The sequence below is a fragment of the Myodes glareolus genome, chromosome 23, assembly GCF_982192425.1.
Source record: "Myodes glareolus chromosome 23, mMyoGla1.1, whole genome shotgun sequence".
Lineage (NCBI taxonomy): Eukaryota > Metazoa > Chordata > Mammalia > Rodentia > Cricetidae > Myodes > Myodes glareolus.
Window position 1 is genome coordinate 5,342,386 of NC_142048.1, and position 20,856 is coordinate 5,363,241.

General features: G+C 50.7%; 1 protein-coding gene and 1 long non-coding RNA gene across 13 annotated transcripts in view; one reads left to right on the forward strand and one right to left on the reverse strand.

Annotated features, from left to right (window-relative positions):
- Positions 1–2,395: 2,395 nt before the first annotated feature.
- The window catches only part of Eps15l1 (epidermal growth factor receptor pathway substrate 15 like 1), an 81,979-nt gene continuing 63,518 nt past the window's right edge, over positions 2,396–20,856 (reverse strand). For 3 of the 12 annotated variants that reach the window (XM_085680376.2, XM_085680375.2, XM_085680374.2), the window contains 4 exons: positions 19,556–19,688; positions 17,611–17,658; positions 7,361–7,566; positions 2,396–2,957 (listed from right to left, as the gene is read on the reverse strand). In XM_085680376.2, the coding sequence (XP_085536502.1) occupies positions 2,814–2,957; positions 7,361–7,566; positions 17,611–17,658; positions 19,556–19,688 (531 nt within the window). In that variant the 3' untranslated portion in view covers positions 2,396–2,813. Of the gene's footprint in view, positions 2,958–7,360; positions 7,567–17,610; positions 17,659–19,550; positions 19,689–20,856 lie in introns of those variants that run through there. The other 9 variants (XM_048442817.3, XM_048442816.3, XM_085680377.2 and 6 more) reach the window with 6 other exon arrangements.
- Positions 5,400–11,998, forward strand: LOC125406017 (uncharacterized). Its single transcript, XR_007233761.3, has 3 exons — positions 5,400–6,106; positions 6,817–6,996; positions 11,478–11,998. It is a non-coding gene; the product is annotated as an uncharacterized LOC125406017 (long non-coding RNA).

The window sequence follows — 20,856 nt, forward strand, 5'->3', positions numbered from 1 at the left end:
GTTTCTGCCCATGAATCCCGAGGGACGTGGGCAATATACCTCATCTCTGCGCCAGCTGGAGAGCTGGCTCGGGGTGAAGAGCGCTGGCTGTTCTTGCAGATGACCCAAGTTCAGGCTCCACTACGACAGAGCCGCTTGGGAAGGCCAGTAACTGTTTCCAGGGAATCCGATGCCCTCTTCTGGCCTCAGAGGGCATGTATACAGGATACACAGACACATGCAGGCCAACCCCATCACACACAAAATCAAGCAGGGGTGGGGGTGGGGGATGCCCAAGGTCTAACGGCAGGAAGGCCAGAGAACTCCCAGGGCCCACAGGAGCGAAGGAAACCAAGGGCTAAAGGTCCACATGAACCCATGATGGAACAGGAGCTGAGGGGAAGCAGCGGCACCATCAAGTGATGACAGCTGGTTGGGTAACTGCTGATCAAATGAACAGGCCATGACGCAAGGGGCTTCTGGAACTCTTGTATACCTCTGTGAGTCTAAATCTAAAAAGGTCATAAAAAAGGAAAGTGAAGGGCTGGAGAGGTCGCGTAGGTAGGTGTGCTTGTTGTCAAGTCTGACGGCCTGAGTGGCATCAGCTGGTGGATGACAAAACACTGTCACCTGAAGCTCCATGTCTCCAGAGGCAGGCAGTTTTGTGAAGCTTTTAGAGTAAGGAAATAAAGCCACAAATCGAGGGCTTTTCAAATACCGTGACGGAGACGTCATACAGCAGGTTACGTGACCTGAGCAGAGCTGCCTGAGAACTCCTGGCTTTTTTGCTGGTAGAGGCAACAGAAGGTTTGCTGTTTCCTGAAGCTAGTATATAGTTTTTTTCTTTCTTTTTTATTCCAGAGACAGGGTTTCTCTGCGTAGCATTGGCTGCCCTGGAACTTGCTCTGTAGACCAGGCTGGCCTCAAACTCAGAGAGATCAACCTACCTCTGCCTCCTGAGTGCTGGGATTAAAGGCAGGTATCACCACTGCCCAGGCTAATAATTCACTTAAAAAAAAAAAACTGGGAAAGAAGTTGGACAGTGATAATGCACTCCTTTTATCCTAGCACTAGGGAGGCAGAGGCAGGCAGAGCTATGTGTTTGAGGCCAGCCTGATCTACAGAGCAAGTTCCAGGACAGTCAAGGCCACACAGAGCAACTCTGTCTCAAACAAACAAACAAACAGGTTTGTCTGCATATATGTAAGTGTGTGTCTACACATATGTATGTGCAACACATAAGTGCTTGGTACTCAAAGCCAGAAGAGGGTGGTGGTTCCCTTAGAGCAGAGGTACAGACGGTTGTGAGCCATCATGCGAGTGCTGGAAATGAAGCCAGGGTCCTTTGCAAGAATAGCCAGTGCTCTTAACCCGTCTCTCTAGACCCTTATTTATTTCGAAACAGTCTGGTTATGCGGCCCTGGCAACCTTGAAGTCACTACATAGCCCAGGGTGGCCCAAACTCAGATCTGCCTACTTGTGCCTCTGCTTTCCAAGCAGTAGGGTCAAAGGCATGTAACACCACTATGTGTGTGTATGTGTGTGCCCGTGTGCCCATGGAAGCCAGAGGGGGTAGTGGGTCCCCTGGAGCCAGGGATCCTTGTAGCTGAACTGTCTGATGTGGGTGCTGGGAACGAAACTTGAGTTCTCTGCAAGAGCAGCAGGCATCTATCCAGCTCCCCACTCCATCCCTAAGTCAGACTCTAAACACACGAAATAAAGTGTGAGCTCTAGGGAAACAGGCCATCTCCCACCATGGCCAGAGGCCCTTCACACGCCAGGCAGCATTTCCACCTGCCCCATCGATAGAAGGCTGTGTGAGTGTCTATGTTTTGTCTTCACTCAGAAAGCTGCATATCTAGAAGTATTTCTGATTCAGGTGTCTGACCTGCATCACTTTCTTTGAGACATGGTCTTTTTACACAGCCCTGGCTGTACTGGAACTCATGTAGAACAAGCTGACCAACTGCCCTTGCCTGCCTTTGTCTCTGTCCCAGGGTGTGCCAGCAAACTGCATTTCAAAAGCACTTGTCTCCTGCAGAGGGAGAAGAATATATTTTGGAAAAAGGATAAGTCAAATTGGATTATCTGTGATCATAAACTGCCTTCAAAGATTAGTGTCTGCAGTTGCCAGCATCCACATGGTGATTCTGTAACTCCAGTTCCAGGGGCTCTGGCGCTTTCTTCCGACCCCCATGGGTACCCAGCACACACACTGTATAGTTCCCAACTCCTGTATCTCCAGTTCCAAGGGATACGACAGCCCCTTTGGCCTCTGCCAGCACCTACAGGCACCATGCACAAGCTAACAATTTAGTGCTTCTCTTTACCCTGCTGCAGGAGCACCTGGTCCTCCCTCAGACTACCAGGGAGTCACTGACCCACGCTCCTAGATTGAAAACAAGATAGCTTCATGTTTTGTATTAAAATATTTTATATTAATCATTCAAACTTCATTTTTATACAACGAATGCATACATCATGTGTGTGTGTGGAGGGGTGTCTTGTGGATGTGGGGAGGGCCTAGGGGTGGGGCCTGTCTGCAGTCAGGAGAATGGAGGCCTCCTCTACCTTTGAATAATCTGGAAGGTGAAGCCTGACTGATGGCCATCACACCACAGAAAGACCCTCAGCTTCCAGGCCTTTTGTCAGCTGCCCTCCTGGCCCAACCACAGGGGTAAGCTGCATCTACTGCCTCTGAACAAGGCCCCAAAGCCCAAGGCTCTGCGGCCAGCTTGTCCTTGTCTGTGGTGGCTGTGGCATAGCACGGCTTGAAGCGGGGCGCGTGCTGAGCATGGGTGTACGTATAGACAGCAGTGGCCTCCCTGCACCGCCTAAGCCGGCATGTCAGCCTTGCTGAGGGCGATGGCCAGCTCCAGGTCCTCTTGTTCCTGACGCCGGAGTCTCGCCAGCCGCTCCTGCTCCGCTTTCTCACTCTCCCTCTTGGCCCAGGCCAGCTGCTGTTCCTCATTGCCAAACTATAAAAAAAGATTGGGACAGTGAGAGGGGGGCCAGAATGTGGGCGGAGGGGCCCTTGGGCAGGTAAAAATCAGAGACCATGCTGGGACCCCCTGACCTCACCCCATGTACAAAGAAGCAAGGTGCATCCAACCTGAGATGCCAACTGGAGGACCAGACACCCACCCCTGCAGAGACAGGCAGTCTGGCCTGGTGCTGGAAGTTCTAGCAAGCAGGCCTACCAACTCTGTAGGCACATCCTCCAGCTTTCTCTCTCCTTTTGAGACAGGTTCTCCTTATGGAGACCAGGCTGGCCAATCCTCCTGCCTCAGCTACCCCAACTGGTTGTCAAAGTTTCCATCCTCCTTAGGTTGGAGCCTCAAGTGCCCAGGGAGCCAGTCCATTGACTGTATAGGGACCTCAATAGTCCCCTAATCACCATCTCCTCTAGTGAATGTGGATATCTGTCCTTGAGAACAGACAGACATCAGTAGACAAGGGATGAAACACAACCTCCTTGGGAAGGAGGGAAGGGCAGTGGAGAGGAACACAGGCAGCTGCTTCACCAGGGCACTGGGCCCTCAGAATGAATTGTCTGTACGTTGTCACCAGTAACTGACACGGACAGTGGCTTGGGGACCTTGGAGATTCTAGGTGGGAGATATGGGGGTCACAAGGAACCTAACAGTCCCAGAACAGGTCTGTGACTTCCTAGCCAGTGACAAGGCGCCTACTGGAGTATTACTCAACTATGCTGGTGGTGGGAGTGTGGCCTCCTAGGGAAGGGGTGGAGCCCAGGAACCCTCACCAGGGCTCAGGTTGGGGCAAGAGTCTAAGAAATTTCTTGGAGGTTGGATCCCCTCATCTGTTCTCCCTCACTGTCTTAGGGAACTTCCCCAAAACTTCATGGGGAGCAAAATAAGGGAAGATGGGCCACAGAAAGAAGGGCTTCATCCTCCACAGCCCAGATGAGCAAGCCCCTGCCTCTACTGCACCTCACTCATCCCACAAATTGGGGTGCCTCTGAGCTAGAGGCCAAGAGAAAGAACCCCATACAGATCTGCCTCACGCACTTAGGTGGAGAGAAGTTTCTAGCAAGGGTATTTTCTCAGTAGTACTGACTAGTTCTGATTGGAGATGCTTAGACTAAGCCATTTCTGGTTCTCCTGGGTCACATAGGGGTGACCTGAGTCTGGGGTGTCTTAGGCGCCCCTTGAGCAGCAGCTTGGGTGCCGCTTCCCTTCTGTACTGTCAGCTGCAAGGAGTCCCCTTTCTCAGACACCATCATCATTGTGAATTTGGTCAAGAAGCTTTTATTTCTGAAGCCCCTCGAAATCTGTCTGCATGGAACGTACAGACAGGCTCTGCCTCCACTTCTCAGCCTGTTCATGGATGCCTTTGCGAGGCCCAGAGAAGTCAATCTGATGTTTGCCTGGCTCTTAGGGAAGCTGTGCAGGCTGTCAGCTGTTCTGCTAGATTTGCACCCCTAGCTGCTTCTAAGAAATACACGCGAGGCCTGAGGCAGAATGGCTGTTTGTGCCTGTTTCCTAGGGCAGGGACTCAGGCAACCCACACTGGCCTTGAATTCCCTGGGCCTCTGATAGGCACCACCGTGCCCTGCTTGCCAGAATGTAAAGAAACTTTTTTGTTGTTTTAAAGAGAAGTTCTCTCTATACAGCCAAGGTTTCCCTCAACTCAGAGATCTGTCTCCCTAAGTGCTGGGATTAAAGGTACTGGCTACCAAGTCCTTTTTTGAGATAGGGTCTCTTATAGCCCAGACTGGACTTGAACCAGCTGAGGATGATCTTTAACTCCTCAACTACTGGGTGCTGGAGATGGAGCCCTGGGCTTCATGAGTGCCACCCACTGAGCTACAGCCAGAGCCCAAGAAAAGAAGCTTCCATTAAAGCTAGGCGGTGGTGGTGCACGCCTTTAATCCTAGCACCTGGAAGGCAGATGCAGGTGAATCTCTGTGTGTTTGAGGCCAGCCTGGTCTACAGAGTGAGTTCCAAGACAGTCATGGCTATACAGAAAAGTCCTGTCTTGGGGTGGGGGGAAAGCAGCAGCTTCCATTAAGATGAAGAGTTACTGAGGAAAATGGCTTACCACTAGAAAGCTCTGGGGTGTCACAGCAGGTGCCAAGGATAGCACGGCTGGCCTGCATGAGTGACATCAGCTTCCAGAAGTCTACCCCATCAAGCTGTTTTCCACAGATGACTACAGCCTTTCCTGAGCCTGCACAGTACTGAAGCCCCAACGGCCTGGAAAGCAGGTTCAGAGAGGGCCCCTGCCACAGGTGGGGACCACACTGTGCTGATGGGAACACAGGTCAGGCAAGGGCAGGGCAGGGCAGGCGGGATTTGGTTTCCCATCTGGAGATGAGGGTGTTTAAATAAAAAGTTAATTTTTTACTGGGATGTACAGGACCCAACATCCCAGCACCCAGAAGCTAAGAGTTTGAGGCTAAGCTAGACGAGACTCAAACAACAACTGATAAACTTGAAAAATAAACCTGAAGCCAGTAAGCACTCTGGGACAACGGAGTCGTTAGCCCCGGCACAGCTCGGAACCTGGTGTTTACAAGAAACTGTGCAGAGGAACGGAGTGCTCCGCCGGTGCGGGCACAGGAAGTGAACTGGCTTTTCAGAAAGGCCACAGTCATTTCTCTACACTGTGGTTCAGCTCCACCACCACTCTTCCCTGCCCAAACCGAGCACTGGAGTCACGTGGCAACAGCTGTGCCCTGTTTGTTTATTTTTTTTTAAACGGACTATTTTATTTTTGTAGCCCAGGTTGACCTGGAACTCCTGATTCTCCTGCTTTTACCTGCCCCGTGCTGAGATAAGAGAGCTGGTATGGAGCTGGGCTCAGCACCAGTCGTGGCCTTGTTGGTTAATAGTTTCCACAATACCTGGTGCTATCCAAAACCTAAAGGCCTTCTGTCTCTGGCTCTTACCAATGATGATGCCTTTCTAAAGGCACAATGTGTGTGCTGCCAATAGAGACGAAAAAGTCAACTTGGAAAAGTCACAGCTCCCCAGAGGCCACAAGAAGGCCAGGGTCAATGTATTATTATTATTACTATTTTTAGACATCATCTCCCCATGTACCTCAGGCTGGCCTCAACCCGAGATCCTCCTGCCTCAGCTTCCCAGGACCAGGATAAGAGGTAAGTGCCATTGGGCCCAGCTCTGCCTATGTAATTCAAATAAAGCCACAATACAGCCACATTCCATGGATGTCACTAACGGCTGGAGAGCACCTGGGTATTTACTATGCCCTGATACAAGTGCTTTGAGTTTTTGTTTGTTTTTTATACTGGGAATGGAACCTAGGGTCATATAAGGCTCTGCCAGTCTCTCACAACCGAGCCACACTTCAGCCCTCCAGGTCTATTTGGAGGCATGAGGATCAGTAGTTCACGACGGTCATTCTAGGCTACAAACTGCAGTCTGGGCTTATCTCGAAGAACAGTAAGAAATGAGTAAGCAGAGCAGTGATCCCAATGTCTCCCAAGACGACCCAGCGAGGAACTCACAAACCTTTACAAAGGAACACTTCTGGGAAAAGAGTGACATAGATTATGGGAAGACAGTACACTCAGAACACAGGCTGCCCTGAGGTGGTAGATGTGCTGAGAACGCCCTGAAGGAGCCGGGGCTGGCTCTAAACAGACAACAGGGCAGCAATGATGAGAGCCCAGGCTGATTCCAAGAAGACCCTGGTCTGCGAAAGTGGCCTCTCTGAACCCTTGAAAGAGAGAAGAGGTTCCAGGGCGGTCGTCTAGGTTGGATTCTTTCTCATTGTAGCTAATAAATCAAACAGAAATTGGGAAAAAACCAAAACAGAACAGAAAGTAACCGAATCTCTCGTTGTCAGATGCCCTGCCTGGACTTCTCCTACATGCACGATGTGCTTAGGCAGGATCCTGGCACTCAGAGTCCTTTCCTGATGAAATGTTCACAGTCAGTCTTGGGAAGTGCCTGCACGCTCAATCTCCAAAACTCACTGGACCAGCACGGTGGCACACACCTTAGTCTCAACACTTGGAAGGAAGAGGTAAGTGGACTCTGAGTTCCAGGCCAGCCTCTGCTACATAGGGACCATGTCTCAAACAGAAACCCAGTGAACACAATATCCTCTGAGGGACAAAGATCAGTCACTGAGCACAGAGCAGGCACACTCTGTGCCACTCTCCCAGGAGAAAGTTCATCCTCCTGCAGTCCATTAAACTGTCGCTCTTATCTTTATCGACAACCTATTTTTCTTACAGAGGCCAGTGCAAAATAAATAACAAAAGTAGTAGATGGATGGTGGGAGGTGCCAGCAGCAGGAGGAGCAGTGTCTGTAGCTGCAGAGGGACCCCCACCCCCAAGAAGCAGCAAGCCAGGCAGGAAGGCAGCCGAGGGAGGACTCAACTTACAGAGGTGAAGTCGGCAAAGCCGGAGGAAGAGGCCTTAGGAGGTTTAGATGAAGAGGAGGGGGCAAATGGATCTTTGCCACTAAATGGGTCCCCAAACCCCTTTTTATTTTGGAACGGGTCGCCGCTGTCAGCCCCGAGTGGCTGGAATGGATCGGGGGACTCGGGGAAGGCTGAAGAACCAAGCTGGCTTACAGGTGTACTCTGACCTGGAAAGTTTAGGGGAAAAACAAAACAAAACAAAAACAAAAAAACAAAACAAAAAAAAGAAACACAAGTTACTCACTACGATCGGGTGGAGGGCAGAGTGGGGCTCTTGGCTGTCTCTCTGGGGAGAGCAGTGGCCCTGGGGACTCTAATTTTTGGGGGGGTGGGGGTCTGGAATCCACGACCCTATGCCCACTCTATACTTGTTACAGCATGGAGTTACAGTTGATAACAACCCCAAACAGAGGAACAGGGTAGTGAGCAGTGCCAGAAGAATGATTTAATTGCTTTAAAGTTATTTTTGAGACAGGGTCTTCTCACGCAGCCCAGGCTGGGCTTTGAACTCATCTTCCTGCTTCACCCTACCAAGAGATTAGGATGGCAGGTATGTGCCACCACACCTGGCCCAAGATCACTTCAGGTACATAAACACACAGACCCACCAGCAGCTAAAATTGAACTTGTCTTTAGTAGTTAAAAACACACATTAGAACTCAAGTTTGGTTCCCAGTACCAAGGTCCTGGTTCTGAGGTGTCACTGGCCCACACTTCCCTACAGTTACTATTCCATTCAGAGAATACCTAGGATGAGACAGGCAGGCTGTTTGCACGTGACTCACTTTAGCCCAGCCCATCACACCTTCCCATCACAGCTGAGCAGAGACACAGTAAAAATATCTAAGGACAGCAAGAGAGGGCAGGGAGGATTCCCCGGTGACAAGGTCACAGGCAGAGCAGAGCACAGGGCATAATTACAAGTGACAAATACCAACCACACACTTCCAAGTCAGGCAGGTACTCCTGCATCCTGATGTTGCACCTCTGCCTGAGCACAGGATCCGGACATCTGACATGGCTGAGACATCAGTCCCAAGGGCCAGGTCAGCACAGCTCCCTGGTGTTAATGAACTACCCACACCGGCTCTCATGGTTTCAAAAATCATCATTCAGAAAGAAAGTAGAACAGTCGGCCCTGGCCACCTGCCTGTCAGAACAGTGCACAGCCTGACAGCAGTCTGGCTAGCAAGATTTCTAAAGCAACACGTATCACCAAGCCTGATGACCTAAGCCACCCCAGGAACCAACATGGAAGGGACAGACAGCTTTGTAAGATATTTTGACTTACATACGTGCCACGGCATTCATCCCCCCAGCAAATTTACAAATGCAAGTAAAAAGTCCTAGCATTGTGTTCTGTTCCCCCTAGACCATTGAGCCACCTCCCACCTTATTCCAGCTATCTAGGGCTCCAAACTCAATTCACACCTTCCACTCTCTGCTCTGGGGTTCATGAAGGAAAAGTTCTCTCCTCATGCGTGGGCAGGAAGGAGAGACTGGGGTGCTGTCAGGATGATACTCGGGAGCTGATTCTTGCACTCGATGGAGCCCTGGCTGCACTTCTCTTCTGAAAGCATCAATGGCAGCCTGGGCCCAGACAGCTGTAAAGTACAATAATTGGAACCAGGTTGTCTCTCAGCTTAGTTTACGCTAGAGGTGCGGCACCATGAGAAATAAGTTTCACACAATAGTGACCTGGTGCCACCACCATGAGATAAGAACCTGACAGGGTAGGCAAGGGTTCTTGCAGTTGCTATACTGCTATAATTCACACACTCACAAGACACATCTGGAGTGGAACCTGGTGATAGGAGGGCACAGCAGGTACATGGCCATGGGAGGAGTCCAATGAGCACCACTGTACTGTTCCTTCAGGATGCTGCTCCTCCCCCCCTTAAAAAAAAAGATAGCTGGGCGGTGGTGGCACACGCCTTTAATCTCAGCACTCAGGTAGAGGCAGGCGAATCTGAGTTCCAGGCCAGCCTGGTCTACAAGAGCTAGTTCCAGGACAGGCTCCAAAGCAACACAAACCCTGTCTCGAAAAAGCAAAGCAAAAAAAAAAGTAGGGTCTTATCGTGTAGATCAGGCTAGCCTGGAATCTACCTCCTGACTGTTGGGATCAAAGGCACACACCACTACACCTAACCTCCCTTTAGGTTTCTGCCCAGGTCATTGTCACAAACCTGGAGCCCCTGTCAGAAGGATGGTACACATCTCATTCCACAGAGGTTCTGACCCCTGTGGCTTATTAAAGCCTATCTCTCTCCCACTCCAAATATCCCTGCAAGCCTACCCAACAGGCATGAACGAAACGGCAGTCAGAAAGGCTGGGGAGGCTCACAAGGCTCCAGCACACTTTTGGTACTGACCCAGGGTCCAACTGTTGTCCTGGGCCTTGCTTCATCCTGTGGTCTGGGAGCCTCACCCAGGCAAAGAGTGTGTGACATAGGAGAGATCCCTGTCCTCGTCTGGGGACCCTCTCTGGTCATTGTCTCTGTAACTTCCACCCTAAACAAACCCCTCCATCAGCCCATAATGCACTTAGCCTCATCTGCACAGCCCATCCACATGCAAGGTCATATTGTGGAGGCTGTTCCAGTGCCCACTTGTTGGTTCAGATGCCTCCCTGTCACACCTGGTGGTCAAGTCACTGTGTGCTTTCTCATTCTCTTCTCGAAGGCTGGAACCTCCACCCCTGAGTCTGGACCTTGCTCCCTATCCTCAGTGCCCAATCAGGAGTTGGGAGGGAGGGTGGGCTGTGGGCCTTTGATGAAATGTGGCTCATTATAGCACAAGATCTGAGTTCCCTAGGTATTGGAGTACCAGAAAAGCCCCAGAACCACACCGACTCTCCTCTCAGCCTTCTGCAATGATCCCAAACCTGGGCACTCTCAAATTAGATGCTATCTTATGCCACTTTAGTTTCTGAAACCCACCCCCACCATGCATAAATACACACTAACTCATGCCTGTGCAGGCCTAGTACTGGGCAAGGTCCTAGGCTAGGGACTGAACAAGCTGGCCCCCGGGATCTCCCACACAGCCTTGCTGCCTGCTCAGCCTGTCTCCATATCCCTCCATCAAGTTCATGGCTAGAAGTCCTGACCCCCAGCTATGAAGAGCTGGTCACTATTGTTAAAACGGCTGTTTTTTGAGAAATGGTCTCATGTAACCCAGGCTGGCCTTGACCGTGTTATGTAGACTGTCATCCTATACTTGGGAGGCTGAGGAAGGATTATGAGCTTTGAAGCTAGACTGTATTACTTAGCCAGCCCCATCTCAAATAAAAACAAGGGTGGGGCACTTGTTCAGCCCTGGGTTTCATTCCCTACCCACTAAGAACTAGGCGTGGTCAGCCACACCTTTGATTCCAGTACAGCGGCTGAGGGCTGAGGCAGGAGGACCAGGAGTTCAACATTAGCTACCAGAGTCTAAGGCTAGCCTGGACTATATGAGAATCCGTCTCAAAAGCAATGAATAAGAATTTAAGAGCAAGACATTTCTTGCAGAGTGTGCTGAGGCCGGGCAGGGAAAGGAGGCGACGAGCCACTCCTGGACCACTCTTCAGCTATCTGATGAAGAGCTCTCTCTCCCCTGGTTTGGGGATTAAAAGAACGCAAAAAACTGTTTTGGTGGGAAGGCAGTCAGGAGCCTAGCCAGTTGCAGTCAACTGAGGTTGAGGCTTCTGAGAGCAGAGAGGCGACCAGAGATGAAAAGAGCCTTTCACACCAAGACTCGCTGCAGCTGAAACCGTTATTTAGAAATCGCGACTGTGCTCATGAAACCCGCCAGGAGCAACTGCTGCCTCTTGTTTTCAGGAGGGAGACGGTTTTCTCTTAGGTGCCTGTGTTTTGGGTGCTGGTGTGCAGGTGCTGCAGGTCCCTGCCACTTGCAGCAGGTTGGTGTGGCCCTGGATTGTGCCCACAGCTTGAGCAATGATGGAAGACCCTGGCCGTGGCTTCCTACTTGGTACTGAGTTACTTTTGGTGGCTGTATTGTTTCAAGGCTGGGTCTAGTTCCTGCTTTTATGTAACCACTTCTGCTAACTCCTTCATCGCTTTCCCTAATTTTCGAGGTGAAGCTGATCCTGAGTGCGACAAAGTCACTCTGTCTACCCCAGCAGTAGGAAGCAAGGTCACAGCGCTTTTGGCTCTCGGGACATGAGTATGGAGAAATGGCTGCGGAGAAGGGATCAGAAAGAAACTAAAAAAGACAGAGGCCATGTCTCAAAGACAAAACTGGCAAGATGGTTCATCATACAAAGTTGCTTGTTCCCAAGCTTGACATCTGGGTTCAATCCTCAAACTAACATAATGGAAGAACTGGCCTGACAGTTGCCCTGAGTCTCACCTGTGTGCCACTGACCAAAGTGCACACACAAGCAAATAAATGTAGAAAACCAAAACAAAGGGAAGAAATAAAAACAGAGTTCGTAACTGGAAAACTCGGCAGGGGGAATGAGACGACCTCCTTGTCCCTGCCACCCTCCCAAAAAAAAAAAAAAAAAAAAAAAAAAAAACAAATGACAATAAAAACGTTACATGAAAATTTAACGGGGTGGTGCGTGGTAACTGATGCCACAGCGGGCACGGTACCCCCGGCCATGCCCTCCGGCCCCTGCACTAGCTGAGGGGACTGAAGAAGCACAGTAGGTCGTATGTGGAAACCACAGCAGTTTCAACAGCCACCCGAGCGGTGTACCGAAACCACACACAGCACTGACTTCGGCAAAAACAACACGAACTCCATGGTTTACCACAGCACACTCTGCTAAAAAAAAAATTACTCAGTGGCCAGCCCCACCCTGGAAGAATTTCTTTAATTTTTCTATTTTTCAGGTTTTCGAGGCTGTTTGTCTCCCAGCACAGAAAGTCAGCACACCCAGAGACTAAAGATCAGGGAAGTGCCTTTGCCTTTCTTGGCTTGCTTTTTAGGGATCCCCTGAGCCATTCCTTCCCAAAGTCGGGCTTGAATAACACACTGGATCTCAATAATCAAAGAGGGGTGACTATCCATTCAAGGGACTGATACAAAAGGACAGTCAAGAGGTCTGGAGTGCAGGGTCCCTAGAAATTTGATTAAGGAGAATATCAAATATCAGGACCGGGCTCTGGTGTATTTAGAAGGCTAAGGCAAGGGGATCATCAGTTCCAGACAAATCAGTCTGGGCTATAGAGTGAAACATCGTGCTGTAAAAGGGGGGAAAAATTAAAAAAAAAAATTGCACCCAAGAGAGAGCATGTGCTTGCCCCATCAAACTCTGAGCTCTATTGACACAATTCATCGCTGTACTTAGAAAACGCAGTTCTGCAGATGAGAGATAAATACAGGAAAAACACCTCCCCAAAAAAGACAACTAGAGAACAAAGACTAAAGGTTTGTGGTCAGGGCAGTTGCCCCACCCCAGCCATTACCCGCTGCAACCCAGGTCGTTCCCACACCACCGTGCACCAACATGGGCACCCACACACCGTCATTGTCCTTTTTTGCCCTGGACAGCACTGGTCGTTCTTACTGCCAGGCTTCTGGGAGTCCTTCTGTCGGGAACTAGGTGAGGGACATTGTCCCAGGCAGGGACACCAAGAAGTCACCAGGGATCTCATCTCTTTTTGCCCACAGTTTACCAACAAAGTAAAGACTATGTAGGGACAGAGAGGAGAGAGAAATCAGATTGCCTGACTCAAACTTTCAACTGTCAGAAGAAAGGAATCCCTTCCGCTCACACCTCTATTCTCCCGCTGACTTGTTCTGGTAGCCTTGGTGCCCAGGACACTGCAGGCACATCGGTAGATCAGAGCACAGTATAGCAGCACAGTCTAGGAGATAAAAATCTGAGGTACTGGATCATATCATGGTGCCAAAACTTCCCACCCAAAATATTTACCAATTTTTGAGAAGTCTTGCTTGGCGCATCAGAAGGGACAGGATGAGGTTTGGGTCTGAGCTGAGGAGAAAAGCTGAACAAATATTTGTTATCCCCACCTGTGCTTGGGCTATTTTGTCTGCTGTGATATGGGCAGAGGCCATGGGAGTCTGCGGGGCTGGCAGACACGGCGCTGCCCCACCATGGAAAGGGTCCACAAAAGACAAAGAGGTCTGAAGTGAGAAAGACAATTTTGAGTTTTCACAAGGGCCGCTCTGAACTCTAATGAGGAACTGGTGAAGGGGGTGACATTAGCCTACAGAAGAAAACAGGCTGGGGGGCAGGGCTGACACAAATTGCTACAAACCACCTGCCCTGTGTTCTGTCATTTGTTTTGGTGTTTCTGAGACAGGGTTTCACTCCGCAGCCCCAGTGGGACCTTATGCCCCATGTGCTGGGATCACAGGCACAAGCCACCATTTCTGGCACACATCAATCTTCACTGCGCAGCAATACTGAGAAGTCACTTTTGATGCGATCCTTCTGTTTCAGTGGATGTTCTGGGAGATGTTCTCTGCAGAGAAGTGGCGGTGGGGAGTCCTAAGTGCTTCCTATGCACAGCCGTGGGGCTGCCAGGGACCTTTGTTCTTCCCTACAAGGGCCAACATAGCCAGAATGCTACCTCTGTGAGGGGCAGGGACTCAGCACAGACCGTGATATCTGCAGTGGGAATGAAGACCTGTGCTGGAAAGGGTCATAGGCCGATGGAGGAGCCCAGGGAGGGTTTAGGGTAAGGATCCCTACTTGGTTCTCTCTTTTTTTCCCTTTTTTTTTAAAAAAAAATAATTTACTTAATTTTATGGACATTGGTGTAAGGGTTTCAAATCCCCTGAAACTGGAATTACAGACAGTTGTTAGCTGCCATGTGGGTGCTGGGAATTGAACCCAGGTCCTCTGGAAGAGCAATCAGTGTTCTTAATCACCGAGCCATCTCTCCAGCTCCCCTCTTTTTTTATTTTTTTTTAATATATTTTACGTACATGAGTGCTCTACTTGCATGTATACCTGCATGACAGAAGAGGGCACTGGATCCCATTATAAACAGTTGTGAGTCACCATGTGGTTGCTGGGAATTGAACTCAGGACCTCTAGAAAAGCAGTCAGTGCTCTTAACCACTGAACCATCTCTCCAGCCCCTCTACTTGGCTCTATTTATGGTCAAATTTCTAACAAGCTGTGAGTGACCACACTGACCCCACCAGAGGGTTGGGGAGGCTGTACCTGGAGCCAATAGCCTGAGTCCTTTAGGTGAGTCAACAGTGGACCCTTGGCTCACTGAGGGCCTGGAAGTTAGTTGCTCGTGCCCACTCATCACCACAGATGCATGTGGGAAGGAAGACCCTATTTCTCTGGGCTTACATCCCGCAGGCTCCCCAGGACCTCCACTGTCTGGATGTGACCCACCCCTGGAGTAGCATTTACCCGCTACTGCATTCCGGGTAATGGAGTTACAGGACATCCACTGGAATCACCCTGCTGGGTACAGTGGGGTGGGTGTGATAAGGTAGGCAAATACTTCTATTTCAAACTGTTCTGCTAACTCTGCAGAACAGGAATTGCAGGGTTACTGCAACCAGCTGGAGAAGCATGAATTAACCCATAGCCTGGGAAGCAGCCCTTTCAGAATATGGGTGCCTCCTCAGCCTGCATCTGCACAGGCACTGGTTAGAACGGACTCCAAGACAGATCCTCCAGGGCTACCCTGACAACAGCAGGGCAATGGGTACAGTGAGTGAGGGCAAAATGGGGGTGATGGTGCTCCACCAGTTTAGGTGTCTCAGGCTGCTTGGGTGCCTTCTGCCCATCCTGGCTGGCTAGTAAATGCCAGCATCTTCCTGAAATGGAATAAGTGTGTCCCATTCTAAACTCTCTAGTGTACCCGCTGCATTATCTCTTTGCCACCATCGTGGGAACGGAATTAAAGTAGTTACATTCAGGGCAGAGGTGCTAACCACAGGCTCAGATGGCGATGCCATTTGACAATACGCAGCAACAAGAGGCTTGCGCACAGTATGGCCAGTGTTAGGGCCCAGACACGCAGGTTCTGTTGTTGGCCTGGGACCTCACAGGAGGGTTGAGAGCACACTAGAGTGGAATGCTTACAGTCCTAGAACATTCCCTGCGTCTGTACCCTGCAGACCACAGTGACCCTGCGAGGAACTCATGCCACTCTGCATAGATCTCACACGGGTGGGAAGAGGATGTGTCTGTCACGGCAGAAGTGATTTTTTTTTTTTAAAAGAAGTGACTTTTTGCTTCTGCTTTGGAAAGGGCATCAAATTCAATACAAGTCCAGACCATTCTCATGTGGCTTGAGAGATATTTGCTAATGTAAGTGTACTGCTGGTGGCATTGTGGGGAAAAAAGCTACTATGTGGTGGCAAAAAGCTACTATGACCTTATCCCTATCATGTGCCTGGCCTTGTAGAGGAGAGGTCATGAGTAGTAATAAAGATGATCATTAACTTGGGGAGAGGTTAAAGGTGACAGGCTGGTGAGTGGGTGCCGCTGGGGCAGCGGGCAGGCTCTGCTGGGAGCCGCAGGGCAGCACTGGCAGGAAGTGGCAGGGTGGGGCCCGTCAGGATTCCGCTATCTCAGGCAGCCCAATCACTGACGCCCACACAGCCGTTTCCTGCACTTAAAAAAAAAAAATCTGTTTCTCTCTTTGCAAATCAACAACTTTTACCTAGAAACTTTAGCGGTGAGTTCTGACTGATCTCCGTCTTCGTCCGTTGCAGAAAATACACCACTGTTTACCTGGGGGAGGTGTGCACTCACTGGCAGTTTTCAGGCTGTTTTGCATGCGTCTGAAAGCAGTCAGCTGCCTCAAGCTCAGACAGACACCTGCAGGTTATTCAATACCTTGATAGACCTTTCTAGAAAAGATCTCCAGGCATGAAAATGCACTGCTTTCAAAGCACCCAAGTTTTCTGCACACCCCAGCAGCCTAAGACACATATTCTATAGCTTCAAGGAGAGAACTGTATCCTTGGCATCGGAGGGGGGGTGTGTACCACAACAGATACAGCTGATCCCTATGTGAACTGAAACTGAGATAGGACAAATAGCAGACCCCAAGAGACATGGAGCTGGGAGAACGCAGCACGTAAGTATATGCTGCCCAGACCCAAACTACACATCCTGAGTGACGACCCTCAGGGGACCCTGCACCTGGGAGGGCTGGGTGCACACAGAATGCAAGGCAGACCTGTACACCATTCACCGTGCCATGTGCTTTACTTACAAGTCTGGGCCCAGGCTGTGGAAAACTGAGGCAGGATGAGCTCTGGGCATGTGTACAAGGCAGCCCATGGACATCTGCCCGAGGTCCTCATGTCCCCAAAGCAGCCTGACTGAACAACTCCTTAGATTTTTGTTGGACAGATGGACCAAAGCTAAGCGGCCACTTCCAGGCACAGCAGGGTTTTTCAGAGAGTCTCTGTCCCTGGGCTAGAAAAGCCAAGGCAGGAAGATGGTAGCATATTTCACATGCAGGGCAGTCACAATGAGGAAAACCACTGTCACTCACGATTCCTGCTTGAATCAGCTAAAACACAGCCTGGAAAAGCACCGCCGTCGTCACACACTCTCTGCCAGGTACACCACCTGTAGGGGTCCTTGGGAGCAGGGTGCCCTACTTCCTCCATCCCCTCCCAGTCATGCCAGGGACCAGCTCTCCCACTGTAGAATTCCACATGTGATATCGCAAGGGTCTGAACGATGGAGATGAGGGCTGTTATTGTTGTACACTGATCACGTGGTTTTCCTCAATGGAAAAAGGGTGGGCAGAAAAGCACCATCCAAAAAACGGCATTATGAGGCATGAAGTCTGAGGCAGGAGAACTGTCGAGTTCCAGGTTATGACAGAGATCCTGTCTCAGACATAAAATAAAATGTAAAGGCCCCACTTCAGCTTGGCTATGTCTTCTTAAGTGGTCAGAAGACAGAAAATGCCCTGGCTCCTGAGCAAGTCCAGCCGTGGGAGTTGATCAGTGTGAACTGCTGCCCCATCCACCTGTGAGAGTAGCTGTGGCATGTGTGGTATGGATGGGACACAGGAAGAAGTGAAGATTGAGCTCCAAATCCATGCATGAACCAGGAACTTGATGCCAAATGATTTCCCATCAAACAGGGCTAATTAACAAGTCAGCTAAGGCGGGGGAGGGTTCTGAGCTGTGCACTGGTACCATGGCGGTACCTGCATGGTTAGAGACTAGCATGAGATTGATACAACCACAGCATAGGATGCTGGGCTTACATGCACCTCACACACATCTGTACCTACCACCCAGCAGTGTGTACACGGCCGCGCCTTTCTGTCCAGCTGCTGCTTCTGGGTAGAGTGAAATGAAAAACGCTTAGGCCCCCACAGGTACGCTGCAGCTGCTCAGGATTACAGTGCACGAGAGAGCCCCAATTCTCAGGATACTGGGACCCTCCTGGCTGGGTTCTCCTGATTGCTGATGTAAGAGCAAATGGCAAGTAACAAGAGACGAGTGATGGAGGGAAGGTGGGGACCAAGTCCAGGTGCAGATGCATTTTCCCCCGTGACTCCAGGTGGCCCCCATGCCCTCTTGTTCCCCTTCCTCTGTGGTAAGTAGACATTGTGCTGCCTGCCCTGTCTATCGCAGGGTCTCACTAGCATCAGAAAATATAAGGGATGCACCAGGCTTCCCAAGGTCAGACAGCAAGAACACACATGCACACCCAAGGCACAGTGGCTGTGACAGAACCCAGGTCTGCATCATCGAAAAAGCACCAGGTTCAGAGCCTCAGACAGGTGGCTGAGGGCCCTGAGGTTCCGATCCTGGGCTGATTCTTGAGAAGACTCAACTGCAATGCCAGGTACCGGGCTACTGAGCACTCAGCACTTCACAGGCTGCCTGCTCTATAAATTCGGCATGAGGAGAGGACACACAGGGACATGGGAGGCCATATGGGACAGTGTCAGCATTGTGTCCATGAGAGCATGTCTGTGGACACACATGATGCAGGAGTGAGTGCAGTGTTTACAAGTGTGCAAGTGAATGCCTGTGGCACATCTGACACAGGCAGTGGGCACACTGTAGGAATGAATGCTCACTTGACACTTGAACATTTGACACCAAGAGTACATACGCAAAATATACATAGGTACACATACATTCAAGCCTTTGCTTTCAAAGTGCATGTGAGCCTTGAGTGATGGAATATGCATGTGGCCACATATGTGTATGAGCGTGCACACACACTGCCTGTGAATGAGGGGCATGTATGTGCAGGTATGCACTTGTGTTTACATGCTACATCCGAGGTGATGGAGTGCAGGGTGTTGCCCACAGTGGAAGGACTCCCCTGTACTTCCAGGCCAGTGTCTTTTACAGGTGCCCCTTTCCCACCCTTTCACAGAGAGTCTGCTCTCATCATACAGTCTGCCAACCTGTCCCTGAGAGGCACTGGTGACAGGAGGGGAGGGCAGCCTCTTCAGGATAACCCTCCCTCTATCTTCTGTAGGTGGTCTGTGCAGGTGTCCTGCTGCCAAGGACAGCCTGGATAGCAGAGTGGATGGATGATGGACGGGAGCCTGTAGGGACAGTTGTAGCCCTGTGGCCACCTGCTCTTATTAGGGACTGGAAAGAAGACATTGCGTATGCGAGTCACTCAGAAATGTTTCCTCTTTTTCAGTATTAGATATCGAAGCCAGGACTTCAGTCATGCAAGGCCACTGAGCTCTGTCCTCAACCCTTCACATGGGAGTCACGAGTACTCAGGATGTGCTAGGGGAGGGCACAGAGGCCCTCTCTGAAGAGCAGGGTTCAGAAATGTGTGATTATAGGGAAGAGGGCAGGAAGCCCCTCTGGCAGCCTTCTCCTGACCAGGTGGGCCCAAACCACCACCTTACCCCAACACTCAGGGACAAGGGATACCCTGAGTCCCTGCTGCAGCCACTGTGGAAACGGCATGAGGCCAGGAGGACGTTGGACACTAAGGGATGGTGCAGATAGAGGTACACTGATGCAGGCGCCTTCGGGAGGACCTTCGTGTGGATACTATCACAGCCTGGACCTCGGGACAGAGAAATAGCACAGCACACACAGCTCAAGCCGAGTGGGATAACGGGGAAGCAATGGGGCAGAGGGAAACTCTCCTACCCTGGGGTCTATTCTACTCTGGGCTGCTCAATGGAGGGGCCCTGTGCCCGCCGCCCTGTCCCCACCGGCGGGTGCCGCGAGAGGAGGAAGCGTACTGACCGCTGGGCGGTTTGGGCCGTGGAGGAGCGGGCTTCTTCGGAGGCAGAGCGGGAGTGTCCTGTTTACTTTTAAAGGGGTCATCTGAGAATCCTGTGCCTCCCAAGGAGGAGGAGAAGGGGCCAGAAGGTGGGGGCTGTAAGAGAGGACATGAAAGAGGCAAAAACAGACATTAAAAAGAAGGCACCGGGCAAATACTCCCGCACCAAGAGCCCTGGTAAGACCAGGGTCCTCTCAAGACCCCACTTTCCTCCACCCTCAAAAGCCAGGCCCTCTGTATGAAAAGGGAGCCACCAATACAAGCAGCAGAGGGTAACCCTATCCCCCAATGGTCTCTCTTGCTCCATTATGGGATCTTTCTCAGCTCAACACTACACATGGGTTCCTGGGACTTCAGCTCATGTTCAGAGATGCGTATGGCCTCAGCCTCTGCTGGCCTGATGCTGAGACAGACCCTCTCTATGCCCCCAGAGGCCTGTATGCTGCAGCCCACTGAGTGATTCAGGCTGGAGGGTATGCTCCAATGCCTGCCCCTCTTCATCTGTTGGCACAACCACACTACCTCCATTAGCTCTACCCACTCATGGCAGCTACTTCTACTTCAGCTTGTTTCCCTATCCAAGGCTTAAGTCTCAATTAAATTACCCCCAATTCCCATTTGAAATAAGACAGTTACGAATAGATGGATGAGGGAGTGGATGAATGTGTGGAGTGGTGAATGGATAGACAGATATGTGGGTAAGGGTAGATAGGACCTGTGGGTGAGCATGGATGGGCCATGTCGTGGATGAGACGAGGGTGAGGGTGGATGGATGAACGCACAGACTGATGTGGTAAATGGGTGAGTAGATGCATGGGTGCGTAGGTGGATGGATGGTAGAATGGTTAGTTTAAATCTTCAACCTGATATAATCCACAATCACCAGGGAAGCAATTCTCAACAAGGGCTCCAAGTCTAGATAAGGTTGGCCAGTAGGCATGGGAGAAGGGATCATTCTGATGACATGAACTGAGGTGGGAAGACCTGCCCACTGTGGGTGGCACCATAGACTCTATAAGCAGAGCTGGAGAGCTAAATACAAACACTCACGCATTTATCCCCTGCTCTGGACTGTGGGTATGACTGGATGCTTCAAGCCACACTCTGACTTCCCCACAGTGATGAACCAGGATATTTTATGACAGCAACATGAGAAGAGCAGGACAGACGGATGGAATAGTGAGTAGATGGACAGCAGGGAGATACACAGTGGACTGATGGGGGTAGTCTGGTGGATGGATGGGTGGAGAAAGGAGGAGGAGGA